The 27,774-nt window shown below is 53.3% G+C and overlaps 2 protein-coding genes across 2 annotated transcripts in view; both read right to left on the bottom strand.

The window, feature by feature from the left end:
- The window catches only part of DNAH2 (dynein axonemal heavy chain 2), a 103,383-nt gene extending 89,252 nt beyond the window's left edge, over window positions 1-14,131 (bottom strand). The window contains exons 1-4 of the mRNA XM_047757810.1: window positions 13,992-14,131; window positions 12,083-12,253; window positions 7,179-7,240; window positions 3,371-3,541 (exon numbers count right to left, since the gene is read on the bottom strand). Coding sequence (XP_047613766.1) covers window positions 3,371-3,541; window positions 7,179-7,240; window positions 12,083-12,239 — 390 coding nt within the window. The 5' untranslated portion in view covers window positions 12,240-12,253; window positions 13,992-14,131. The remainder of the gene's footprint in view (window positions 1-3,370; window positions 3,542-7,178; window positions 7,241-12,082; window positions 12,254-13,991) is intronic.
- Window positions 14,132-20,046: 5,915 nt separating this feature from the next.
- EFNB3 (ephrin B3) lies at window positions 20,047-26,182 on the bottom strand. Its single transcript, XM_047758710.1, has 5 exons — window positions 25,693-26,182; window positions 23,207-23,499; window positions 22,935-23,027; window positions 22,720-22,824; window positions 20,047-22,287 (listed from the first exon to the last, which is right to left on the bottom strand). The coding sequence occupies exons 1-5, from the start codon at window positions 25,812-25,814 to the stop codon at window positions 21,878-21,880; spliced, it is 1,023 nt and encodes a 340-aa protein (XP_047614666.1). The 5' UTR covers window positions 25,815-26,182; the 3' UTR covers window positions 20,047-21,877.
- Window positions 26,183-27,774: the final 1,592 nt, after the last annotated feature.

Genomic DNA, 27,774 nt, shown 5'->3' with positions numbered 1-27,774 from the left:
GACTGCACCCGTTTCCATTCCCACTGCACAAGGGCTCCCTTTTCTCCACGTCCTCATCCGTATTTGCTACCGCTTGTCTTTTTGAGGAGAGCCATTCTAACAGGTCGGAGGCGACGGCTCATTGTGGTTTTGACTTGCATTTCTCTGATTAGTGATGTTGAGCACATCTGCATGTATCTGATGGCCATTTGTATGTCTTCCTTGGAAAAATGTCTTTTCAATTCCTCTGCCCATTCTTCAATCAGTTTGTTTTCTTGCTATTGAGATGTATGAGTTCTTTTTATATTTTATTTTATTTTTATTTTTATTTTATTTATTTATTTATTTTTTTTTTTTTTGCTATTTCTTTGGGCCGCTCCCGTGGCATATGGAGGTTCCCAGGCTAGGGGTCTAATCGGAGCTGTAGCCACCGGCCTACGCCAGAGCCACAGCAACGCGGGATCCGAGCCGCGTCTGCAACCTACACCACAGCTCACAGCAACGCCGGATCATTCACCCACTGAGCAAGGGCAGGGACCGAACCCACAACCTCATGGTTCCTAGTCGGATTCGTTAACCACTGCGCCGTGACGGGAACTCCTCTTTTTATATTTTAGATACATATGCATCTCTTATCAGAAACATACAATTTGCAAGTTCTTCCTCCCATTCCTTAGGTTGCCTTTCCATTTTGTCAATTTTCTTTGCTGTTCAGAAGCTTCTTAGTTCGTTGCTGTCCCACTTATTTAGTTTTGCTTTTGTTACCTTTGGTTGAGGTGACAGAAAATTTCCCCGTGACCAACATCTCCTATCACCCCTCAGCCCAGCTAACTAGATTTTGTGATGGGAAAACTTTGTTTCCCACATTTCCCAATTCTACTCATCAAATAATCTTTCTGCACAGGTTTTTTTTTTTTTCCGGCTGTGCCTGTGGCATGTGGAAGTTTCCGGGCCAGGGATTAAGCCCAAGCTGCTGCAGTCACAACACCAGATCCTTAATCTGCTGTGCCACAGGAGAACTCCGCTCTACAGATTTTCAATGTATTTTTATAGAAAATGCTTACATATATTTTTGTACACTCCATGTTTTTTATTGTTGCTTATAAAATATATATTTCTGCCCCATTACGACTGGGCCTTTGTGCCAGTATAACTGTTTTTTTTTTTCTTTTTTTTTAATTTTCCCACTGTACAGCAAGGGGGTCAGGTTATCCTTACATGTATACATTACAATTACATTTTTCCCCCAGCCTTTCTTCTGTTGCAACATGAGTATCTAGACAAAGTTCTCAATGCTATTCAGCAGGATCTCCTTGTAAATCAATTCTAAGTTGTGTCTGATGAGCCCAAGCTCCCGATCCCTCCCACTCCCTCCCCCTCCCATCAGGCAGCCACAAGTCTCTTCTCCAAGTCCATGATTTTCTTTTCTAAGGAGATGTTCATTTGTGCTGGATATTAGATTCCAGTTATAAGTGATATCATATGGTATTTGTCTTTGTCTTTCTGGCTCATTTCACTCAGTATGAGATTCTCTAGTTCCATCCATGTTGCTGCAAATGGCATTATGTCATTCTTTTTTATGGCTGAGTAGTATTCCATTGTGTATATATACCACCTCTTCCGAATCCAATCCTCTGTCGATGGACATTTGGGTTGTTTCCATGTCTTGGCTATTGTGAATAGTGCTGCAATGAACATGCGGGTGCACGTGTCTCTTTTAGGTAGAGTTTTGTCCGGATAGATGCCCAAGAGTGGGATTGCGGGGTCATATGGAAGTTCTATGTATAGATTTCTAAGGTATCTCCAAACTGTTCTCCATAGTGGCTGTACCAGTTTACATTCCCACCAACAGTGCAGGAGGGTTCCCTTTTCTCCACAGCCCCTCCAGCACTTGCTATTTGTGGATTTATTAATGATGGCCATTCTGACTGGTGTGAGGTGATATCTCATGGTAGTTTTGATTTGCATTTCTCTTATAACCAGCGATGTTGAGCATTTTTTCATGTGTTTGCTGGCCATCAGTATAACTGTTTTAATGACTTTAATTTAATAAAAGATTTTCATATTCACGAATCCTCCTCCGTTACTTTCCTTCTTCATCATTTTCTTTGCCATTTTCCTTTCATTTTTCTGGATATATTTAAAAATCCTTTAGAAATCTAGGGATGGTGGCACATTTGATTGAAGCTGCATTAAAACAGTACTTTTTTTGGATGGAATGATCTTTATAATATTAAAATTCCCGCCCAGAAACAGGATAGGGCTCATTATTTATTTAAATCTTCTTTCGTGGCCTGTAACAAAGTCCTTTTCTTTCACGCAAATCCTAAATATTTTTTGCGAATTTTTATTCCTCTTATAAATGAAGTATTTTTTTATGCTGTCTCATAGATGATTATTGCCAACACACAGGGAAAAAAAAAAAAAACATAGCCTGTTTTTGGCTTTGTTTAACATGGAACGCTTCATGACTTGTGTCATAGAGTCACGCTCATCTTCACCATCATTTTTATGTAGTTATATTTTGGCAGTGTCCCTGACATGCAGAAGTTCCAGGGCCAGGGATCAAACTCGAGCCACAGCAGTGGCAATGCCAGATCCTTAACCCACTGAGCCATCCGAGAATTCCATTATTTCCATTTTTGCATATGCGCTGCCAATAAAAGCCAAGCAATAGCCTTTGCCTTTTCCAAAATTTTATTTCAAAAACTTTCAAACATACAGAAACACTAAAACAATTTTACAATAAGGGTACACCCACTGCCCTATTCTACCACTAGCATTTTACTATACATCTGCCGTTTAGCTGTTTCCCTCCCTACGGCTGACCTTTCACTAGTGTATCCTCCACGTTGTTGAGACAGTTACCTACCTAATCCATGAAAGCCTTCAAAAGTTCCCTCTGGGATAAAGCCAAGGTCTTCAGCATGACATACGAGGCTGACCCCAACCCACCTTCTCAGTATCATTTCTCACAATTCCTCTTTTCCTTGCACATAAAGTGTTCTTTACCTGGATGCTCTTACTTAGCCTCCAGTGAAGTGCCACTTACCCTTCATCCCCAACTCAGACATCACCTCCATCACCAAGCCCTGCCAGGATTCCACTGGCTACATTAGTTGCTCCCATAAAGCCCCTATAAAGCTTTGCCCAAGCATCATAATAGGTTGTAAATATTTTATACGTCTGTCTTCCCCACTAGACCATGAGATCATCCAAAGCCAAATCCCTGCCTCATTCCTCTCTGTATCCTGCTGCCAAGCAGACTGCCTGACACACTGAGGCTCAACAGACCTTGTGCGCAGGAAATAAGACTCACAGAGGACAGAGACGGCAGAACCCTCAGCTCCCCGGGCGCGCACCCTGGAGTCTGGGACAGCGGCGTACACACCTGCACGGGCATGCCTAGGTCTAGCTTCAGCCCCACGCAGGGGTCGATGAAGATGGTGAGGATGGGCTCCGAAGGGTCCTGGGCAAAGTGTTCCAGCGTGGCACTGTGCTCCTCCGTCCACGTGGCGTCTGCCAGTCCTGTCAGCACAGCTCGAGACAGGAAAAGGGGCTTCTGCAAAAGGGGAGCAGGGCGCAAAGAAGGGACACTGTTAGGAGGAGTCATTTCTCTCCTCCTCAGGCAGGCACGCGAGAAGGTTCGGAATGGGGACGAGAAAGCTGAGGATGAACTGAATGACAGGTATCGAGTTTTTCAAGAACCAACACAATAAGATTCTCTCGTGGGAGTTCTCATTGCAGCTCAGCAGATTAAGGACCCAACGCCATCTCTGTGAGGATGCGGGTTCGATCCCTGGCCTTGCTTAGTGGGTTAAGGACCTGGCATTGCTGCAAGCTGCAGCAGATGTGACTCGCATCTAGTGTTTCCGTGGCTGTGGGGTAGGCCTCAGCTGCAGCTCCAATTTGACCTCTGGCCCAGGAACACAGGGGCAGCCATATAAAAGAAAAAAAGAAAAAAGAAGTTTCTCTTGCCTCTACAAGTAAAAATAGAATGGATCGTAGAGGAAAACTAAGGCTATTACCTTCCCAAGATAGTTCATCTATGCCTATACTTGTAAACATGTATTATCAAGCAACCTTCAACCTCAGGGTGGGAACACTTAGGATATTAGCCTAAATCAAGCAATTAGGAGCAAGAGGAGGACAAGCTGGAAAAAAGATAAGAGCAAAAGAGCAATTTCTTCACGATGTCACCTCTGCAGGCTACTGGCGTAAGAAAGTGATGCTGGGCAAAAGTCAGCTGGCATAGCCATGCGGGGGGAAAAGAAAAAGGGAGGGGCGGGGAAAGAAAAGACTGGAGGAGTTCCCACTGTGGCTCAGCAGTAACAAACCCTGCTATTATCCATGACAATAAGGGTTCGATCCCTGGCTCCACTCAGTGGGTTAAGGATCCGGTGTTACCGTGAACTGTGGTGTATATTGCAGACATGGCTCAGATCCAGCGTTGCTGTGGCTGTGGTGTAGGCCAGCAGCCGTAGCTCTGGTTCAACCCCTAGCCTGGAAACTTTCACATGCCTAGGGTGCAGCCCTAAAAAGACCAGAAAAAAAAAAAAAAAAAAGACTGGAAAATACAAAGAATAATCAACTGGATGGAAAATAAACCATAACTGCTGGCTAGAAAAAACAGAGTGTTATTTAGAAAGCTATGAAACGAACTAACCAGAGGATATGAAGATCCAGCTCAGGAACTTAAGAAGTCACTTGTCCTTCTCCCAGGACTGGAAGATGAGAAGGAATCCCTTTTACTCAAGTTTCCACATCAAGAAAACTTAGCCAGCCATCTAAAATCTTTTGTATATAGGCAGAGCTTCTGTGCCTGCCCACTTGTATCTCTCAAAAGCATCCTATCTTACTAAATCTACTTATAAATAAATAAAATCTTTTGTATATAAAGACATATGACAAAAAAATTACCAGGAAAACATTTTTTTTTTGTCTTTTTAGGGCCGCACCCTCAACATATGGAGGTTCCCAGGCTAGGGGGTCCAATCAGAGCTATAGCTGCTGGCCTACACCACAGCCACAGCAACGCCAGATCCGAGCCTCATCTTCGACCCACACCATAGTTCACGGCAACACCAGATCCTTAACCCACTGCACAAAGCCAGGGATCGAACCTGCAACCTCATGGTTCCTAGTCGGATTCGTTAACCACTGAGCCATGACAGGAACTCCATCCACCAGTAAAACATTTTTAAGACGACATTCATGAAGAACCAATGAAGAAAACACTAAGACCTGGATAAATATACGGACAGAAGGAACAGACTTATCATAAAAAAAAGAAAATGAAATTACGAAAATAATGTTCGATTTCAGTGAAAATCAAAATAATACAAGTAAAAAAATAGCTAAGGTATATAATTTATTATCATTACAAAAAAAAAAAAAAACTCTTGCTAAACTGCTAACATTCAGGCCTGGAAAGGGTTTGTTGCTGGTACAAGGGCAAAAAATGCCTTTTCTCTGGAAAACAGTTTGACATTAAATATTAAAGGTATTAAAAATGTTCTTGACTCTCTGACTCAGGAACTCCATGTACAGGAATCTATCTTAAGGAAATAGTTTTTCAAAACATGTTAGTTTTTATTTACAATATTCATCACAGTATTATTGTGAGAGCACAAAAATCCTAAGTGGCAAAATGTCTGCCTAAGGACCTAACTACGCTACATATTTCTAATCGAGCACTGTGTGGACATTGAAAATGGTGCGTACAATAAGTATACAACAACACAAAGCAGAAAAATAAAATGTTTTATGAAAAAGCTTAATAAAAATTATAATATGTGGTACAGTTAAAATTGTTTGGTTTTAGGGGTTTTTTTTCTTTTTACTGCCACACTTGCAGCATATGGAAGTTCCTGGGCCAGGATTAGAATTGAAGCTGCAGCAGCAGGCCTACGACACAGCCACAGCAACGCTGGAACCAAGCCTCATCTGTAAACCATGCCACAGCTTGAGGCAACATCAGCTCCTTAGCCCACTGAGGGAGGCCAAGGATCAAACCTCTATCCTCATAGAGACAATATCGGGCCCTTAACCTGCTGAGCCACAACAGGAACTCCTCAAATTGTTAAAAAATGAAAAAATCTGGGAGTTCCCTGGTGGCCTAGCAGTTAAAGGATACGGTGTTGTCACTGCTGTGGCTGGAGTTCGATCCCAGGCCCAGGAACTTCTGCCGTAGACATGCCCCGCCCCCACCAAAAAACTTACACACCTACACAGAAAGGACACATGTACCAAATTACTAACAGTGGAGGTATTAAGGCAGTAACAGTAGGACTTTCATTTTCCTTTTCTGTGTTCCTTTTTTCTGTCCCTTCAAATTTTTTTCTTTAATGAACAGTTATCACTTTTCTCTGCCTTTGTAAAAAAGTTCAAGGTCACCCTCTATTCTTCTAATCCAGGTAACTGAGGGTGTGCCTAGGCTCCGATGCAGCTTGGAAATAAAGGGGTGGGGGTCACTGAGTGTCAGTTTCTAAAAGTACTTTAGGAGTTCCCACTGTAGCGAAGTGGTTAATGAATCAGAATAGGAACCATGAGGTTGCAGGTTCGATCCCTGGCCTCGCTCAGTGGGTTAAGGATCTGGCATTGCTGCGAGCTGTGGTGTAGATCACAGACGCAGCTCGGATCCCGCGTTGCTGTGGCTCTGGCATAGGCCGGTGGCTACAGCGCCAATTGGACCCCTAGCCTGGGAATCTCTATATGCCGTGGGAGCGGCACAAGAAATGCCAAAAAGACCAAAAAAATAATAACTACATAAAATAAAAGTACTTCAAATGGCCTCTGTAAACTCTTCAGCCACAGGAGGGAACTGAGGATGGGGAGAAAGAGAATGTCTTGGAAATTGGCATCACATTGGAGTGTGTGAGCCCAGCTTGTTGAGCTTGTTCAGATGTTCACCCAGGCGACTGGTAAAGCTTATCACAACCTGACCCAGGATGGGGAGACCAGGAAGGTCTGCTCGGGGCCCTGATCCCCACTGAGAGCCCTCTTCTTCCAGAGGAGGAGAGGGCATGGACAACGCTGTCCTTCGCTCAGGGTGCTGCATCTGCCGTGAGAAGGCCAGCAGGAGAAAGGAGGAGAAGGTAGTGACAGAGTGAGGAGAAGTCCACGTCCACTGTTCTGCAGCTGAGCCACTGATTCACTAGCTGTTGGGGAGGAATCTGTCTCAGGGAAAAACCACTTACCACATCCACCTCAGGCGCCTGTAGTACTTCTTTCTGTGTCTCAGGTTCCTCCAACACGGACTCTAGGAAGAAGGAAAATTCATAAATGAAGACATTCCTATAAAATTTAAACACAGAGTCACCATATGACCCAGCAGTTCCACTTCCAGGTAGATACCCAAGGGAACTAGAAGCAGGGACTCGGACAGACTTTTGTATGTCCATGTCCATAGCAGCAATATTCACAACAGCCAAAACGCAAAAATGACCCAAGTGTCCATCAACAATGAATGGATCAACAGATTGCAGTGGAATATTATTCAGCCATAAAAAAGAATGGATACCTGCCATAATGTGACAACATGGATGAAGCTTGAAAACATTACACCAAGTGAAAGAAGCCAGTCACAAAAGACTGCAGATTGTATGATTCAATTTATATAAAATGTCCAGAATAGGAGTTCCAGTCGTGGCGCAGTGGTTAACGAATCCGACTAGGAACCATGAGGTTGTGGGTTCCGTCCCTGCCCTTGCTCAGTGGGTTAACAATCCGGCGTTGCCGTGAGCTGTGGTGTAGGTTGCAGACTCGGCTCGGATCTTGCGTTGCTGTGGCTCTGGCGTAGGCTGGCAGCTACAGCTCCGATTCGACCCCTAGCCTGGGAACCTCCATATGCCGCGGGAGCGGCCCAAGAAATAGCAAAAAGACAAAAAAAAAATAATAATAAATAATAAATTAATTAATTAAATTAAATTAAATGTCCAGAATAGGCAAATTCATAGATGTGGAAAGTACATTAGTGGTTGCCAGGTTCTGGCAGAAAAGGAGAATGGGGAGTGACTGCTACCAGGCCAGGCTCTGGTGCAACCTAGAAGCAAAGGGATAGGGGCCATCTGATGCCCATTTTTCAAGATACTTGAAGTAGCTTTTTGCAGGGGGGTTAAAATGCTCTAAAACTAATGGTGATGGTTGCACAGGTTTGTGAATATAGCAAAAGGCACTGAATTGTATATATATATATATTTTTGTCTTTTTGCCATTTCTTTCTCCTGCGGCACATGGAGGTTCCCAGAGTAGGGGTCGAATCAGAGCTGTAGCCACCGGCCTACACCAGAGCCACAGCAACGCGGGATCCGAGCCGCATCTGCAACCTACACCACAGCTCACGGCAACGCCGGATCCTTAACCCACTGAGCCAGGCCAGGGATCGAACCTGCAACCTCATGGTTCCTAGTTGGATTCGTTAACCACTGAGCCATGACAGGAACTCCTGAATTGTATATTTTAAAAGGGTGAATTTTATAGGAAGTGGATTATAGCTCAAGGTTCTCTCGAAAAGCTGACTGGGGCTGGAAGGGGCACGGAGGGAGGGGAATGGAGGCAACCAATGCCCAGGTTATTCTAGGTGCTCAGCTTCTGGCCTGCCGTCCTTCCCTCATCCTCTCCCCACGTGGAGAAGGTGGGGCCCACAGCACCCTGCCCCTCCCCCAGCAACCGCCACACACTGCAGATTCCCAAAAAGCCTGGGGGTGTGGTGGGGGGCTTTGCTCCCTCCTGATCTGTTGCTCCCACATGAGACAGGGGTAAAACCGGTGAGCTGAAAAGAGGAAGGAACGAAGGAGATGGAACCAAAAGATCTTGGGGAACAGGACACCCCGACTTCCAGAAAGAAAAACTAAGAGGGGAGCGAGGCACAGAGGCCAAGGAAAGAGCCCATGAGGAAGGTGGAACAGCTGATCCTAGGAACTGAGTGGTGAGTGGGACGGGAACCCGAGAAACACAAAGCCTTTCGAGAAAGCCCAGGGCATCAAGGCTTCAGATGGGGGAGTTCCCGTCGTGGCCCAGCAGAAACAAATCTGACTAGGAACCATGAAGTTGCGGGTTTGATCCCTGGCCTCGCTCAGCAGGTTAAGGATCCAGTGTTGCTGAGACCTGTGGTGTAGGTCACAGATGCGGCTCCGATCTGGCATTGCTATGGCTGTGGTGTAGGCCAGTGGCTGTAGCTCTGATTCAGCTCCTAGCCTGGGAACCTCCATATGCTGCAGGTGTGGCCCCAAAAAGCAAAAAAAAAAAGGCTGAAGACAGAACGAGGCCAGGGAAGGGAAACCAAGACAGTCTCAAGAGTAAACTGGTTTTGTCACCTATAAAACAACTTCTATAAAGTCTAAACCATGCAGTACGATGCTAGTATGTACTAGTCACAGCTACATGCCAGAAAAATTTTTCAAATGAACTTGAAAATGATAAACACCGACTCTGGATAGCGGTAACCTCTGGAGAAGAAGGGCTTGAGGAGGGAACAGAGGGATTCACTTCTCACACGGGGTGATGGGTACTGGGTGTTCATTCTATTATTGTCTATACTTTTTTGATTTGCCTGAAAGACAGGTCTACAAGCCCTTATCTAAAAACCCCTGGGATCAAGTGTATTTCTGAACTTAGAACTGTAACACAGTATGGTATGTGAGCCCCCCCACCTCCTGGGGGCTCTAGAACTGAACTCCGCAAACTTTTAATGTTAGTATTTCTGCAGTAAAACATATGAAAATTTATCCTAAGTGCCCTGAATAGACTATAAATACCTTCCTGTCAGTTTAGGTTATGTTTTACCACCAAATAAGCTTGGATGCCAAACACTGAGGAAAAAACTTTTAGTTTTTAGGGCTTTTTAAAATTACAGATATGAGAGTATGAACCTGTACTTCTTCTTTTATTAGTTATATGAGTTCCCTGATGACTCCTCAATGAGGGATAAGGATCCGGGGTTGTCACTGCTGTGGCGTGGGGTTGGATCCCTGGTCTGGGAACTTCCACACGCCACAGGCATGGCCAAAAAAGGGGCGGGGAGCATTTAAGGAAGCAAAGGATGTCGCTAAGGCCCTCAAAAGGGCGCCTGCCCTTTAACCCACCTTCCCTCACCAAGAAGTGTTTGAGGCCTCGTCTTAGTCCACTCAAGCTGCAATAACAAAATACCGTAGACCGGGTGCCTTATGAGCAGCAGAAATTTACTTCTCCCGGTTTGGGAGGCGGGAAGTCCTAGGTCAGGGTGCCAGTGCGGTGGCAGGAGGGCCCTCTCCTGGGGAGTGAACGTCTCTTTGTGTCTTCACATGGCAGAAGGGGGCAAGGAATCTCTCTGGAGTCACTTTATTTTTTTTTACTTTTTTTCTTCTTCTTTTTTTTTTTCCCCCCCCGCCTTTTAGGGCCTCACCTGCAGCCTATGGAAGTTCCCAGGCTAGGGGTCCAATGCGAGCTACAGCTGCCAGCCTACGCTACAGCCCCAGCAACGCCAGATCCGAGCCATCTCTCCGTGAGCTACACCGCAGGTCTCGGCAACACCAGATCCTTAACCCACTGAGCGAGGCCAGGGATCAAGCCCGCAACTTCATGGTTCCTAGTCAAATTCGTTTCTGCTGCAGCACAGTGGGAACTCCTGGAGTCACTTCTTACAAGGCACTGAGCCCACGCATGACAGTTCCACCCCGTGATTTAAGCACTTCCCAAAGACCCCACCTACTAACACCATCATACTGGGCATTAGGATTTCAACACATGAATTTGGGGGGGAGGGGTGCAAACCTTCAGACCATAGCAAGCTCCCTCTGTCCCCATCGGAACAGGCCTCAACCCCTGCCCAGCTCCGAGGCGTACAGGGATTACTGTTCATTCCAGGGCTGCCTGGAGGCCCAAGTCTTCTCTGAACCTCTATCAGGTGTCAGCCAGAGAGCTCCACTTCAAACAATAAAAGGCTTAGAGCTAAGGGACTCGGAGGGCCTTGGTGTTTGGTGGTCAGTGTTTTATTATTTTTATTATTGTTAATATTAAAGTATAGTTGATTCACAATGTTTCATCAAGTTCTGCTGTACAACAAAGTGACCCAATCACACACATCTCCCTGTGCTGTACAGGTGGTCAGTGTTTTCATTGAGAAGCTCCTTCCCTTCCCGCCCCGGAGGGTTCTCCGAATTGAACCTCACTGCCTCCCCGCCTCCCTTCCCCTCTCCTGGGACCCAGCTTCCTGGAGCCAGTTCCATTTTAAACTGATTTTAAGAGAACTCAAAAGGAAAAAAATTGCCCATTTCTAATGTCTAGATCCCAGGGCAAGGCCTTTCTCCCGCGCCCAGGCTTTCTTTCTCAACGTTTAATATTAAAAAAGGATTCTACTTCTCTTTCTCCCCGTCTTGACAGGCTGCTGGCAGTGTAAAGAAGCCCCAGGTAAAAGGGGAGGCCTATACTTAGCTCACAGTCATACCCACGCTGGCCCGTGCTCTCAGGACAGCCCAGCAACAGCTACCAGAAACCTTCCAACCCTACTAGCCCCAGCTCAACCACCAGGGAGGAATCTCAGATCAAAGCCACAAGAGGCAGCCTCTTTAAACTCCTTTCTTCCTCAATCTAGACATCAGGCTTCTTTTCCTGTGGCCCTGAACCTGAACCTCCTTCGTCTACCAGGGCCCTGCCAAAATGAGGGCGGAGATACAAGAGCCTTCAACAGATGGGAGAAAGCATCCGTCGGGCTTAGGATTCAAAGGATGGCAAAGCAGCCTGAGTCTCCATGGTGATGGGCTTAATGGGAGGAAAACATTATTTGTTTTGCCACCCAGGGTGAAAACGGGAAAAAGGAAGAGATCAAACCCTCTTCACTGGGGTAGGAGGAACCAGCAACACTTGCAACAAGGAGGAAGAGGCTACGAGAGAGGGCTGGCTAGCGAGCTCTCGGTGAACTGGGGGGGAATTTTAAGACAGAAAGAACAAGTATAAGGCTGGCCGGGGGGGGGAAACCCAATACAAGGGACCTAGCGGCAGCGGCAGATCTGAGATTCCACCCAACCCCTTGCTTTTGATCCAAAAGCAAGAGAAGCTGCTCCCCAGCCCCAAGACCCTCTTTAAATATATTCTGCCTCCAAGGCCCTCCCTAGCTTGGACCTACCAAGCTCCTCCTTGAGAGACTCGGGCTCCGCCTGGGACTCCCTGCTGGCCGGCGGGGTGGTCTCCTCGGCCTGTGGGGCCAGGGCAGCCTGGGCGGCTCGCCGGCGGGCACTTCCCCGGCCACTCACTTTCCTCTTCTTCTCAGCTTTGCTGGACATCGTGTAGACAAAACCTGCAGACACAGGGAAGCTGGGGGTCCACAAGCGGATCCCCCCTGTCTTTTCCCTGGGATAGTCTACTTTCTTTGAGGCATTGGGTTAAAAATCAAAGTCAGTCCCTCAAGGACTCAGGAATAAATGGAAGCTAAGGATGATGGCCCAGGAGTTCCTGTTGTGGTTCAGTGGATTAAGACCATGACTAGTATCCATGAGGATGCTGGTTCGATCCCCGGCCTCACTCAGTGGGTTAAGGATCCAGCGCTAGCATGAGCTGTGGAGTAGGTTGCAGACACGGCTCAGATTTGGTATTGCTGTGGCTGTGACGTAGGCCAGCAGCTGCAGCTCCGATTTGAACCCTAGCCTGGGAACGTCCGTGTGCCATAGGTCTGACACTAAAAAGAAAAAAAGGGGGGCCCACCCCACTAATGAGGAGTCAGGAACCTTTGCCCAGAGGTGTAAGGTAATCATGAAAAGATCTACACGCTGAGGTGTGGTTGCACAAACCGTCAGTCACTCTGCCCCTCAGGGCCGTGGATGAGTGGGAGGGCACAGGGAGGGGAACACTGTCCCCACGTTCCACACCTTTTGTCACTGTGTCAAGTTACCAAGCAACAAGACGATTTTCCCATGTCCTTCCTTTCCTCCCAAGTTCCCTCCCCCCAAAGAGGGGGAAACAGAAAAATGCCCCCTCTCCTCCCACTAAAATCTGCAACCTCCTTAAGCAAAGAAACGACAGCATTTGCAACATGTCTCTTTAGCTTTTCCTTCCTGGGGGTAGGAACCCCCTTCTCTTTAGCTTTTCCTTCCTGGGGGGTAGGAACCCCGCTCCGTGGGTACTGAAAAGGTCTCTTAGCATAGGCTGGCTGAGTCATTCCGAGCTAAGGGATAATGAAGGTGAAGAGCAGGATTCTAGATGCCCTGAGAACAGACTGGAAGAAGGAAAGACAAACGTCACCCAATGGCGAATTTCAAATGGTGTCTGGGGAGGGGAGAAGAGGATGGGGGCGGGGGGGAAGGCCCCAGCAGCGCTTCTCTCCGAAAAGGAGGATGTCGGGGGGGCCGGGCATCCCTGGCGGGCAAGGTCTGATTCGCCGGCCATTCCCTCTTCACTCAGCTCTGGCCTGACAGCCACCTGTGGCTTTTCTTTCTCATCCCCACAGGCTGCCGCCGGCATTGATCAGAGGTTATGAGTTTCAAACTTGAAGGCTGTGCTCCAAGGAAAACGGTTCTATTAGGCCAGCACATCAATACAGCCAACTGGGGCAGGGCGGCTTCGGGCTTCCGCCACCCGCCTCCAGAGAAGCGACAGGCTGCGCTTCCCCGCCTCCAAGTGGAGCCTCGGGAACATTCCGCTGGCCAGGCTGGGAGCCCTCTCCCCACGGGGTTCACCCCATGGCCCCACTCCAAGACCCCAGGAGGAGCTTTCCACGAGCCTGGGACTCTTTCTATTACTCGGGAAACACCGCAGCGGGCCGGCCCTCTCCTCCGACCCCCAGTGACTGCCAGCGAGCCAGTTTCCCCTCCCAGGAGCTTCCTCACACAACTGTCACAACCGTCCCCGCTTCTTCATCTCAACTCCAACTGCCCCTTCCTCTCCCCACAACTGCCCCTTTCTCTCCCCTCCCCCACAGCTGCCCCTTTCCCCGCCCCCCTCAACTCTCTCTCCTACCCCCTCACCGCTGCCCCTTCTTTCCGCACCTCCCGGCTCTCCCGGGCATTCTTCCCCTCCTCCCCTCTGCCCCCGACACACACCTCACCACGCCGACCCTCTCCTCCCTAGGCCGACCGACCGGCCCCTTCAGCTAACAAGTTGCCCCGCGTGGCCCTCTCGGGCCCGCGCCTGCACGCGTCACCATGGCAACCGAAGCGGGAGGGGGCGGGCGGCTGGGGCGCAAGCCCGCGAGCTCGGCCTCCTGGGCGCAGGCGCAGTGAGGTCGGGACACCAGGCTCCCTGCCCCGCTGGTCCCGTGTCTCCCCGGAGGGGACCAGGGGCAACAGGGCTGGGGGGCAAGGGAAAGCTGCTAGACCTGGCAGGCTGGAGGGTGGCGGGGGGTCTGGTCGGAACACAGGCTGGAAGGCCTGGGGCTGGGAACAATAAGCAGCCTCCTGCAGGACACCAAACAGGCTGGGGGAACCTGAGCGCCCGACCCCGCGCCGGGGTCTGTGGGCTCCATCCCGGGCGAGTCCAGCAGATGGCGCCGGGGGTTCCGCCGGCGAGGCTCACGCGCGCCCTAGAAGGCGCTCCAGGATTTCGAGGCAGCCGTGGCTGCAGCTGAGTCCGGGGGAAAAACCGGGGCTGGAGCACCTCTGCCCTCCTGCTTGTTCCCCCCTCTTAGTTCGGACTGGGGTCTAGGATTGCCTGGCAGCGCGGGGCGGGGGAAAGAGGGAAGAACGGAACTGGAATTTGGGGAGTCTGAGGATTGGCTTTGGAAAGCGTCGCTCGTTTTGGGGGGGACAGGAGGCGGGGACTCTCTGGGGAAGGTGACCGGGCCGGGGAGGGGCTCGGCTCTCCGTAAGAACAAAGGCTGAGTCCTGGGGAAGCGGGGACAGGGGTGTGAGAAAAGGGGCAGACCGCCGCAGGTGCTAGGGGGCGCTGCGGGCTGGGGCTGCCCGGAGAAGCGCCTGGAAGACTGAGCTGTACCTGGGGCTGGTAGAAGCTCTAGGGAGGCCTGGGAGATCCAGAGAAGAAGCGAATCTGGGGGATGGGAAGGCACCCTCCCTGCTTCCATCAATAGTGCCTAATTAAGACAAAGCCAGCAGCGAGCCACTGATTGCATTTCCATGAAGAGCTAAATTGATGACATTTTCTTCTCGGGATGAGGAGAGAAGCTGGCACCTCAGTTCCCCCTTTTCCTGGGCGGTGTTCACACCTGACGGATCTCATTATGCCAGTCTGGCACCGCGAGGAGTGGCAGACCCTGGTACTCCTGTAGGGCCCATCCACACTTAGACCCAGCTCAGCTCTCACCATCCTGCCTACCACATTTTTTTCCCCCAGAATTGACAACCCCTGGCCCTTGGCATCACGAGAGCCCCATTATCCTTAAAGTGGGTTTCTGGGCTCCTGCCCAGCCCACACTCCTGTTGCCGACAACAAGGATTGAAGGAGAGAGGGGTCCTGCCACACCCCAAAGCCAGCTGCACAGGAAGCAGGTGGAAGTGGGTGATCTTCTAACCAGTTAGGCAGTGATTGGCAGAGAGGTGACGGTGATTGGTTCAATCCCCCAAAGGAGTGAAGATTTGAAGGAAGGGCTAACCTGGGGAGACTTGTGGGCAGGGCTCATGACTTCCTCAGAGAAGGGAATGCTGTGTAGACCCCATTTCTTTTCTGAACACCCCCCCACACACACACACAACCTTGGCTTGTGCCTAGGGATCCCAGCCCCCTACATTATGCTAAATAGGTAATCAAACATCTTGCTTTGCTAATTACTGCTCAATCCGATTAAACACTGCTGAAGCTCATCAACAGAGGTGGAGGTAGGGGGAAGGGCTGAAGGGGGGCAACCACAGCTGTGACGAGGTCTTGTCCCCAGCTCCTCCAGGGGGCTGCTGAGGAGCAGCCGGGCTACCTCTGGCCCAGGACCTCCCAAAGGAAATGAGCAGAGGGGTTGTGGCCCAGGACCCTTCATCTCACTGCGTCCTCCCAGTCTCAGGCTTTCCCTCCTCCCTGAACCCTCATTACCCTCAGAACCCAGGCATCCGGCCATTCCCACAGCTCCCCACACACACCCCTGTCCCAGCTTTAATAAGTTCTCTTCTCTCACTGTCAATATTTGATTTCTCCGAGCCATCTCCACGGAGAGAGGGGGCTGTTCCCTTGCTTCCCCCCTACCTTGGCCCTTTCTTGCCCACCCCAGTCTCTTTGTGCCCCCAACCTTCTCTGAACCAGCTGACTTAATGAAATGATATTAAAGTCTTAAGCAGCTCCGAAAGAATGGTTGTTATGGTGAAGGGAGTGGGCAGGACGCCTGGGTCCCTGAGGGGAGCAAGGGCTGAGGAGGGGGGGAGAGTGAGCGAGAGGCTAAGGTCCCGAGGCCCCAGTCCCCATGGGGGAGCAGCAGATTTAGGGTGACCTGGGGGCTGGCCTGTGGATCGTGGGGGGAAGTGGGGAATCAGGGCTGGGGGCTAAGAGAAGGTGAAAAGGGAGAGGACCTTGCTGGGGTCCAGGTCTCAGCCTGCTGTCCAGAGCATCCATCGGGGATGGAGAGGCCAGGGGGGCACAGGGCCTCTGTGCCAGCAGCCTCCCTGCTGACAGTGCCCTGGGCCAGTCCCGTGAGAACCAGAGTAGATGCGTCTCCGGCCCTGACTCATCCCTCTTCCCCTGCCCCCCAGCAGACCCCCACAGGTGATTTGTAGCTGCTGCCCTCGCTGGTAGCTGGTAGCGGCTGGTCCGGGAGGGAGTCGGTCATGGCGGGAAGAGCTGAGAGCTTCCAGGGGAGGAGAGAACAGAGGCCAAGAGATGGGGAGCCAAGCACCACCCCCACCTCCCCCCACCCATCCCAGCTCACTCCCCTGGGGACCCTGGCCCAGCCCCAGTCCCCTTGGGGTGGTGGGAATGCAAGGACATTTGGCTGAGCTGAGGCAGGAGGGAGGAGGCAGCCACCACCGGGCACTGAGGCTGCTGTTTGCTGAGCACACAGATTCCTCCCCACTCACCAGCTGCCGCCCCCTGAGGCTGCTCAGGCTCCCCACCGCCACCACCAGCCGCTGGGATTGGAGGGAGCCGATGCCTTCGTTTCTGATGGCAACTGAGGGAAGTGGGAGAGCCGGGCCACGGAATGTTCGATTCCTTCTGGGAATCAGGGGACCCTGGGACCTGGTCCCTTTAGACCGCTCCTCAGGACTCCACCTTCCCTGCTGCCTTTGAAACATCTCTCCTGTGTGGAGTCTTCACCCGCATTCATCCCTGCATCCTTTTTCCCACCCCCACCCAACTCTCTGAGCCCATCCCAACCAGCCCCCTGCCTCTAAACCAACCTGCAACATTTCTCCCAGCCTCCCTGCCTGCAGATCTTGAAACTCTCTCTGGGGAAGGGGGTGCCCCATGGTCAGGAGTCGGAAGCTCCATTTTTCATTCTACCTGAAATTCCAGTTGTGATGTCAACCATTGCCCATCAGAAATTCCCACTACAAGCCTTTGCTCCATTCTCCTTTCCTTAAAACCCTCAACACAGACCACAAACACACACACCTCAACCTACTTTACAATCCTGCTTCTGTTTGGAGGGACAGAAAAGTCTGAGCTTCTGGAGCTCCCGTGGTGGCGCAGCGGAAAGGAATCTGACTAGGAACCATGAGGTTTCCGGTTCGATCCCTGAACTCCCTCGGTGGTTGAGGATCCGGCATTGCCGTGACCTGTGATGTAGGTTGCATACGCGGCTCGGATCTGGCATTGCTGTGGCTGTGGCCTAGGATGGCAGCTGTATCTATGTTTCGACCCCTAGCCTGGGAATTTCCATACGCCACAGGTGTGGCCCTAAAAAGCCCAAGATAAGAAGAAGGAAAAAGTCTGAGCTTCTTTCTGCAGCACAGCCCCAGGACAGCCTCACCCTGTGCTAGGTGGGGGCTTTACCTTCTGTGGTCCCAGCTCTTTTCAGATCCTTTACTTCCGCATTGCCTGCCTGCTCCAGACTCTGTACCAGCAGCGGTACCACAGCTCCCAAATCTGAGTATCAGCCCTACCTTCCCAGCCCTACCTCCCTAAAATTTAGGGGAGGGAAAAACAACTCGCATCCACACAAGAAACAAAGGGGAAAAGAATGGAAGACTGAGTTAGACCAACTTCCTAAATGTGGATTCTTCCTTAGTGACTTGCTCTCCGGCAGGCTGAGGTTGTGGATTAGAACGTGTGCGTGTGTGTGGATGTGACGCCTTTCTCGCTCATCCCAAGCCCGAAAAGATCCCGCTTCCTCGCTTCGCACTTGCTGTTCCCTCTTTCTGCTCGGTCCTTCCCCATAGCGCCTGCCTTCCTTACTCCTCATCATTCAAGGTCCTGAAATCATGTCGCCTCTTTAGAGGGACCCCCGACCTCCTAACCTAGAGCACCTCCCTGTTCCTCTTCATCCTCCTCATCCCATTATTCGGTTTTATTTACATCACTTTTAACTACCAGAAATTTTATTGTTCCCCACCAAAGTGTGGGCTTCATGAAAACAGGGACTTTGCCTCATGCACCACATACTCCCAGTGTCTGAAATAGTACCTGGAACAAAGTAGACATGTGATAGACTTGAGTGAAGGAACGAAGGAATAAATGAATGAAAAAGCAAATGTCTTCTGCACCTCTTCGCGCTGTGTTGGAGTCGTAAACCCTAGGAGTCTGTTTGTGTTTTTGTACCTAGACATCGAATTAGATGGCATGTGTTGGTTTAGGTGGAAGTGACCTGAGCGTTCAAATAGCTCAAAAGATACACAAGTCACTACACCTGTGGAAGGCTGTAGGTCTTGGGTAATTAATGTTGGGGTGGGGGGGGGCGCCTATAGATGCCAGTGCTCTGAGGGGGTGTGTCCCAGGGCACTGGGCACAGTGCGCTGTTCCTCTCCCCAGCTGTGCATCTGTCCCCAGGTGTCTTCCTGTCTCTCGGCACGTTATGATGTCTCGGCTGCTTTGGTGAGGTGTTTGTCACAGAGCCTGTTTATCCCCACCTCTCTTTCCTCTCTCTCCACCTGTGCCTCTAGATGTCTGTGTAGGGGGAGTCTTCCTCGACTTCCTTGCCCCCTCTCACATGTAGCCCTACCCCACTCTTGGACCCCCCCCCTCACTGGGCCTTGTTGCTGGGCTCTGGGTTGCCATAGTGACGGTTGCCAAGTCCCTGAGGCTGATAGCCAGCGATGGGGCTGTCGGCTCCATCCACGCGGGAGGCTGAGGGGGGCTTCCCATTGTGTGGAGTAGGGGATGTTGCCATGACAACCAACCCCCACTAAGGGGCAGGGACCAGCCCTTCCACCCCTCCTTCAGCCTCCCCACCTCGGGCAGCTCCAGTGTGGGCTTGGAAGGCAGGAATGAATTCCAGGGAGCCCAACACCTGGCCTCCCAGTTTTCGACTCCCCTCCTACTGCGCCTGCACCACTCAGGGACCCAGGCGTCTTGCTCAGACAGGGGGAGGGGCAGGGGTCCCACTGGACAGAGGAGAGGCAGGAGGATCCCTTGACCTCCAGGCAGATGGGAGACAGCGGGAGGGGACCTAGAGCCAGGGGAGGGGCGGGGAGGGCAGAGGTTGTGACCCCTGCCGACTGGCTCCAGCGATGCTCCTGACGGCTGCTTTTGTGGTTAGAGAATGGGGCTGAGCCTCGGGGGCTGGGCACCTGGGCTTTTAGCAGAGAAAAGCCTGGGTTATGGGTACACAGGGAGCCAGAGGATAGGTGGCTTGATGCCTGGGTCCCTGAGTCTTCTGGGCACAGAGGTGCCTTGGGCAGAGGGCGCAGACTGAACACAGGAACATGTTTTCCCCCTTTGTTTCTGACTGTGACTTGCCTTGAATCCGGTACCTGGGTTTAGAAGCAGACACTTGGACTTTCCCCATGTGTGTCGCTAAGTTCACGAACAGCCCCATTTGGACATCCTGGCAACTCCCACTCCCATCTGGGTTCGCCTCTCCCTCCCCTGGAGGTGGCTGCCTTCCTCAGCCTTCTCAGCCAGCCCTTTACCCCCCTCCTCACCCCTGCCATGCGCGGCTCACCTCACCCCTCCAACCCAACCCTCTCCCTACCCTTGGTTTCATACAACCCAACCTTCAGCTAGAAACCCATTCTAACCACCAGTTCTGTCGCAATTCACGTCCAGTCATTCACCAGCCTTCTCGTCAACTTTTGAAGTTTTTTATTCTTTTTTTGGTTTTTGTTGTTCAAATTTCCCTTTTACAGTAAAACTATTGAGGTGACGGCCATACCCCGCCACCTCCCCCATGGCAATATCAACTTCCTGTTCCCTGGAAGGAGGGATTAGAAAAACCAGGAAGGAGCTGGGAACTACAGCACCAGAGAGATGACTTGACCTCTGGTGGACAAAGCAACCATCTTGGCTGGTGGTTCAGGCGGCTGACGTGGTGCTCAAGGGCAGCTCTGATCTCATGGAAATAAATGAGCTGGGAGGAAACCGAGGCAACACCCAACTGTGCACTAGAGGGCAGGAAGAGGTACCAGCTGGTCACTGTGGAAAGAGTGACTGTTGCTAAGGACCACTGTCAGCTAGACCAGTCAGTAGGCCACCATTATGGTCACTAAGAAGGGAGTTGTATTGAGTCTGAAGGGAGTAGGAGACAGAGGATGTGAAGAACAAGACAGCCATCTGGGTTACAGGGGACAACACGTGGGTTCTTGGGTTGTACTGTTGAGTAACAGAGATTATACTGGGATATGGAAAGGGAAGAAGAAGACAAACTGAGCCTGCCACGGCAGATGGCAGTCACCTTAGCTGTCCTAAAAGCAACACGGAGAACAAGGGAAGGGAGATCTTGGCACACGCCACTGAATAACACTGGGAAAACCCTCCTCGGTCCACCCGGTCTTCTTCGAGTAAGTTCCAGCTTCCTCCGGAAACAGGAAGTTCTTCCTGCCCCCTCTCCTCCACAGAGTAAGAACCATCCACCTCACCTCCCCCAAACCCCCCAGACTAAGCCACTTCCGGTTCCAGCCAGACCACTTCCTATTTCAGAAGTGCTACTTCCTGTCCTGGATGAAGGCACTTCCAGTTCCTGCTGCACTGCTTCTGCCACTTCCCAGGCCACTTCTGTCCAGGCCTGGTCACTTCTTGTCTGGAGCAAGTCACTTCCTGTCCCAAGTGGCCCGTTCAGCATCAGACCAAGTCCACATGTGTCCCGACCGGTTCATAGCTCGCTACCGGCCACTGGACAAAACGGGACACTTCTTCTCATGGAAGCTGTTGTGACCCAACCACCCCAAATGGCTGGAGTAAGTACGTAGAGGCCTGGGGCAGGGCAGAGGAGGAGGCCCTGCTGCCCATGCCCTGTGGGCTGGGGTGGAGTGCCAGAGCCTTCCCCATAAGGCCCCCATTTTTGGCAGGCTGAGGGGAGTGGTTGGTAAGAGAAGTTGGAAGAGGGAGCTGAGGGGAGAAATGCTTTGATGCCCCCACCCTAGAGATGGGAGAGGCACAGGATAAGAAGCCAAGAGGATAAATAAAAGGAGATACACGGAAGAGGATGCTAGGGAAGAGGAACAGACCTAGAGACAGGAGAGAGAGAAAGAAAATAAGAAAGAGAGAGAGAGAGAGAAGAAAAAAAGAAGAGAAAAACAGTGAGAGGCAGAAAGAAAGAGATACCAACCAAAAGACAGACTGTTCCCACCCCTAGCTCTCAGTGGGTGAGGGAGACAAGGATCCCTGGGTCACGGTCAGCAGAGGAGGCTGAGTCTCTGCCCCCTACCCCAAGGGACTAGGACCCAGGAACACAGAGACAGAGCGGGGCACACACGGCCAACCAGAGGGCAGGCGGTAGTTGGGTGGATGTCCTAGGGAACCCTAAAAGTGGAGAAGTGGCAACAGCCAGGAGGAGCAAAGGAGCTGGTGGGGCGGGGGGGGGGGGCCGAGGAGTTGCTAGAGGTGTCTCTCAAACCATGAATTAAACTGGAGGAGCACCCCGCAAAGGGCTGGATCCAGGAGAGCCAGGTCGGAGGAGCCCTCATACCTTGTAGTAGATGTTTGGAGGGCTCTGGGGGGGCCCATCCTGCACGATGTACACAGGATGCCCATAGTCGCCACTCACCTTCTCATAGTGGGGACAGAAGGGGGGGTCTGCAGCCCCACCGCCCCTCAGAGCTATCCCTAGCTCCCCAGGCTCAGCCTCCCTAGGTCCCATCCCGCCTCCACCCCCCAGGCCCAGAGACCCTCCCCTCCCGAAGGAGCCAGGACCAGGGTGGCGACTCTCCGAAGGCTTGGCCCGCCGTCTCCGCCAACACATGGCACCCCCAGCCCCTGCCACGCCCAGCAAGAGCAGCGCCAGCCCCCCTGCTGCCCCGGCCACTGCAGGCATGCTGGGAGGGGGCAGGGGGCCTTCAGCACCCCGGGAGGTTGCATTGCTGGAGGGGTCACCTGGCAGGGAAGGGGTGAAGGAGGAAAGAGGGGGAGGGGCTGAAGGAGCCACCCGGGCAGCTGCACACCCAGCCTTGGGGGTCCCCATGGGCTTCCACAGCAGTGCCCGGGCCCCTTGGGGACCCCACTTCCCCTCCCCAGCAAGCCCCGCTCAGAATCCAGGTGTGTCCAGCCCTTCAGCTCCGTGCCAAGGAGTCCTCCCCCCTCCTCTGACAGCACTGATTGAAGCGCTGACTTGGCTAATTAGTTCTAATTGAGTCTTTTCCTCATTTGGCTTCCACTCCCCTCCCACCCTCCCGTCCGCTCTCCTCTTTCCTGTATCACCGCCCCCAAAACTGAAGACGGAGGGAGAGGGTGAAGGTAGGGCACTGGTCGGGGGGCGGAGAGCAGAGGAGGCCAGGGAAGGCAGGAGGCTGGACCCCTGGTCCCTACCTGCGGTGTTCTCCTTCCCAGGCTCCAGGCTGTGGGTCGCCCCTCGGTCTCTTTCCACAGGCATCTCAGACACAGGCTTTCGGGGGGCAGCCCCTCCTCGGGGACCTGGAGATGGAGAAGACCCGAGAGAGGGGCTGAGACAGCAGCCCCCTGACCGCGATGGTTCTGCCTCAACCTCCCTCGGCTCTTAGGAGGTGTGCCCCAGCCCCACTCACTTTGTCCCACTCGGAGAAGCACCTTCATGCCTCTGGTGAGGCACACACCTCCCTGCAAGCTCTCCAGGCCTTCCCGGGTCCCGTCCGACGTGGCTGGGAGACGAGAACCAGGGAGAAGCTGGCACGCCACAGTCTACCCCTATTGCGTCTCCCTGCCTGGCCCTGACACCACCCGAGGGTCTGAGGGGGGCCGCTCCAGGGATCCCCTCCCTCCTCTGCCCTCCATCCCAGCAGCACCTCCCCACTCGACCCTGCCCTCTGCCCGGCAGTACCAATTATGTAGTAGTCATGGTGGGAGCGGAACTCGTGGCCCCAGAGGTTAGGACTATACTCCTGGAACTTGATGGTGAAGCGGAGATCCAGATCTGGCCGGTCACAAGTGAGAAGGAGATTTGGGGCAGGGGGCGCCTCGCAGCGCCGGCCCTGGGCACCCCCTACCAGATACAGCTTGTAGAACTCGTAATTAGGAGAGGAGTGAGGGCCAGGAGGCCGGGCCCGGGGGCAGAGCAGGTCTAGCCGGTCCCCGATCTGTGGGTACAGCACATAACCACCCTCTGCCTGGAACCTACGGGGAGGAGGGCGAGGTGGACAAGGACGAGAAGTGTCAGAGGTCTGGCGCCCAGAGTTTTGCCTCCCTCACCCCACATCCCTGCAGGACAGCCTTTGTCTGAGGGGACAGTCCGTTCTAACAGAGCAGGCACCAAGGACTCTGGAAGCGCACGTCCGAAGCGGCAGGAAGCCGGGCTCAGAGGTCTCCTGCCCCTCGGTGTGCCCAAATGCACTCTTCAGCCCGCCCTCACCACATGCACACTGCCATCTCTCGCTCCATCACCAGCCCTGTTGCCATGGCAACAGGATGCCAGTTACCAAGGAGCTGGCCTCTCTGGAACCACACAGCCCACCCCTCCCAGGTGATTTCACTATTCCATGGCAGTCAACCACGGGGGGGCAGAGCCTCCCCTCCCCCAGGCCACCCCTGAATTTCAGGGATTTCGGGGCAAAGGGTTGGGGAGGGGTGTGGAGGATGATCCAGACCAGGGTCCCAAGTTAGCCAGGCAGTGTGACAGGAGGCAAGAGCCTGGTCTGGCAACGGCCCTAAATGGGGCTAATGGAACCAGGGTCCGCGGGCCAGCTGCCCCAGACACCTCCCCGCTCGGGACCCCTCCTCCCCCAGGTCTCCCGCTTCCTAGGGAAAGTGCCCTATAGCTTTGGAACGGAAGGAGTTGACTTTTCCACCCACATCGACAGGAGCCCACGTCTCCCTCGGCCCAGGCAGCCTCTGGCCCAGCAGAGCCGCTGCTTGCCAACAACTGCAGCCCCTCCCTGTGTCTTCATGGCAGCCAGGGTCTCAGAATGTGGTCACAGGGGACCGCTGCTCCGTATCTGCCCAGACTCCCAAATAATCTGCTCCCTCCCACTCAGTATTCCAAAGAGCTCCCAGAACACCCTAATTCTCTTTTCTCAAATCTATGGGAATAAGCCTAACTTACAGCCTCACACTGCACCTGACACTCCAGCTGCATCTGGGAGTTGGTGGGTAGGAGGCTTAGAGGGGGAAAGACAGTTGAGATTAGACCCAAAGAGCTACAGGAGGGAGGCCAGGACAGGGAACTATAAGGGAAGCTGTCAAGTAAAGAGAGGAAGAACAGTCACCCTAGGTCTCCTTTGATGAGCATATGATATGTTCAAACACCTTACCTCTAATCTTCATAAAAGCTGTAAGGACTGAGGATACAAACTGAGAAAGGTTAAGTGACTTGCCCAAGGCCACACGGCTGAAAGCAGCAGAGCTAGGATTAAGCCCTAGGATCTGATGAACCCAGAGCACACCCCCTTCCCACCGCCTCACACAGCCTCCCCAGGGAAGTAGGAAGTTTTCCAAACACAGACCGCTTTTGCTAACAGGGAGTGGGATCTGCCTGTAGGCAAGGGACCCAAAGACCTCCCCAGGGTTCTGTGTGGCTACTCTGTGTGGCTTGAAGTTTCGTCTGACCCCTGGCCTTTTTTCAGAGCAAAGCAAGCATGCCAGGGAGCAGAGGGTCTGACGGCAGAGTTTGCAGCAAAGATGGGGGAGGGGGCGATGAAGTCCTCAGGACTCCAGATGCCAGGGGGAAAGAAGGGGCTTTAGGGGGCTCCAGGCTTCTTTCAGAAAGAAGTCCCCAAGCCGGGAAAACCTTCTGGTTGGAAAATTGTTCCGCCAAGGGCTCATGGACCCTCTGGCTGTGGGCAAGAGTTAGAAGACAGAAGAATCAAAAAGCGTTGGGGGGAGTTGTCCCCAGAGCCCCCAAACTGAGCCCCCTGCCCCCCCATCTCCACCACCGAGTCCCTTCTGGGGAGGGAGGCACCCTGCCCTTCCTCTCAGCGCCTCAGCAGCACCTACTCAGCTGCTCTCCTGAGAGCTGACATTAACCAGGCTCCCTCTAAGCCCAGCCCCCGACACCACACAAGTCTCCCACAAACCCAAATAACCGCTCCACTGCCCTCCCGGCTACCCGTGAACTTTGAAATCCTTGGCCCTCGGGGGGTCTTTCAAACTCCTGACACAGGGCTATTGCCACCCACACCCAGCTCCGTGTGCGACGCGCGAGTCTGGCTCCCAAGATCACCTCTGTCTGGTTACCCATCAGCTCACATCAGAGCCCCAGCATCCTCCCTCCAGCCTCCTCCCAGCTCGGAGAACCCAGCCCCCAAAGTCCCCAGAGCTCCCGTACCCCCTGCCCAGAGGGTGTGGGGTCTCCCCAGCCCCCGGGCCGCTCACCTCTTATTCGCCGAATTCCAGTAGACAGGCTCCAGGCTGAGCCCAGACACCAGCCCCCCCAGCCCGAGCAGCAGCAGGGCCCCGACTCGCACGCCCCCCGGCCCAGAACGCGGGGCCCCCATGACCCCGCCAAGGCCTGGGGGGCGGGGCACCAACTCCCCCAAAGTCGCTCACCCCCTGGGGTGACTGCCTCGGCCGCCCGGGCTATTCTGCCCCGACCACCCGGGTGGCTACTGCCCCCCGCTCCCACGCGGACCCGCTTCCTGCTCCGCCCGCGCCCCGGCTCCGGAGCGCTCAGCCCGCAGGAGCCCTTCCAGGGGCCGTCTGCAGGCGCCCTACGCCCCCGGCCCACGCGCCGGCACCCCGGGATGCTGAGCGGGCCTAAGCCGGGGACTGGGGGAGCCGGGGGCCGGGCGGGGGCGACATGGGGCGCCGGGCGCGGGAGCGGGGACGGGGGCGCCGAGCCGGAGCCCCAGCCTCGCCGGGATTGAGGGCAGCGGGCTAAGGGAGGAAACCAGTCCCGAGCCCAGGAGGGGGGAGTTAAAGGAGAGGCGGGGAGGGGGAGAGGATGGCGGAGGGAAAAGCCGGAGCTGGAGCCCGAGTCGGAGCGGGCGGCAGGATCCCGCAGCCCACGCCCCCCACACCTCCCTCACCTCGCGCACCTCCCGCCCGCCGCCCCGCCTCGCTCCCCGGCGCCGTCTCTCACGCCCCCTTTGTCTCTGCGACTCTCTGTCTCGGGCTTAGTTTCTGCCCGTCTCCCCTCCTGCCCGAGGAGCGCCCGAGCGGTTGGAATCTTCCTCTCCCTCGAATCCAGAAAGGCTCTCGCCCTCTCCACCCCCGAGGAACCCAGCCCCTTTCGCTCCCGCAGCCGCCTCCTCCCCCATCCCAAAACAACAGCCCTGCTCCGGGGAGGTCTGGCGAGAATAATAATAACCTTGAAGGCTCCGCACTTTACCAAGTGGGGCTGCGTGGAGCGTCTCGACTACCTGTGTGAAGTGGGCGGGGCCGAGCTCAAGGAGCCCCATTGCAGAGATGAAGAAACTGAGGCTCAGGGAGGCCCCGTGACTCGCCCAAGGTCACAAAGGGAATCTGGAAGAACTCGGAAACCAAACTCAGGCTGCTCAACTCCCACTCCTGGGGTCTCTTGTTACAGCCTCCTGGATCCTTTACTGCTATCTGGGGCCTGGTGGAAGGCAAGAATTAGGAGGGGGGGGTACACTTGGTCCCTTCTTAGATGATTGTGGGGAGAAATGGGGCTGGGAGAGGAAAGGGAGAAACTACACCCCCAACCCCCCGCATCCAGCCGGAAGGGCTGTTTCCAATTATCCTGGGGGAAGGGAAGAGGACTTGCCTTTTTGGGTGTAAGAACCCTGGCTTTCAGCACCTCTGGGCAGAGGTGACATTCCTCTCCCCTCTCTAGTCATCTCAGGGCTCCCGGGCCTTCCCTTTAATTGTAGGGTCCAGAATCAAATTCCCTGCTGACAGTGCCTCTTCAGAGACCCCTTCTCGGTGTTTGGCAAGTTGTGTGTGGTTGGGGGGGGGAGCCACTGCTTGGAATAACATAGCCCTCCATCCCCAAAGACAGAGCAGATAGATGGAGAACCCCGGGGACTGGTGACAGCTGCTGAATGAGACTCTCGCCCTTGTCCTGCCTCTAACGGGAATACAGAATGTGACGTCTGTGTTTTGCGGCACCTTTACTCTTTCATGCGTGCCCTTGACTCTGGCTACTCAGTCACCTGCCTCCTGGGGGAGTCCAGGGGCGGGAGGCGGTCCTCCTGCTCCCCTTCCCCCGAGCTGAGTAATGGTCCCTCTGCTGCTGGAAGATGGTAAATAGTGTTGAAGCGGGAGTGAGCGGGTGTCTTGTCTGTCACCGTCTGCACAGTCTCACACAGTCACACCCAACAGTCTGACACACAGCTCCTGCCACTCCTGCTCAGCCACGCTCACCCTGACCCCTGCCTCCCCCACCTTGGGAGTGAGATTTCAAACAGGTTTCCCCCCTTCAGTTTACCAAGTTGCCTAGCAACCAACCAGTCAATGGCATGAAGCCCCACCCCCACTCACTTGACTTCACACCAA

This window comes from Phacochoerus africanus, chromosome 14, assembly GCF_016906955.1.
Source record: "Phacochoerus africanus isolate WHEZ1 chromosome 14, ROS_Pafr_v1, whole genome shotgun sequence".
Taxonomy (NCBI): domain Eukaryota; kingdom Metazoa; phylum Chordata; class Mammalia; order Artiodactyla; family Suidae; genus Phacochoerus; species Phacochoerus africanus.
The sequence above is the reverse complement of the archived record's forward strand: the minus strand, read 5'-3'. Positions and strand labels throughout refer to the sequence as shown.

Coding starts and splice junctions, on each gene's coding strand:
- EFNB3 (XM_047758710.1), bottom strand. CDS start 25,814: ATGGGGGCCCCGCGTTCTGGGCCGGGGGGCGTGCGAGTCGGGGCCCTG. Junction 23,500..25,692: donor TGGAATTCGGCGAATAAGAG/GTGAGCGGCCCG, acceptor TCCTCCCCGTAG/GTTCCAGGCAGAGGGTGGTT. Junction 23,028..23,206: donor CCATGACTACTACATAATTG/GTACTGCCGGGC, acceptor CTCGTCTCCCAG/CCACGTCGGACGGGACCCGG.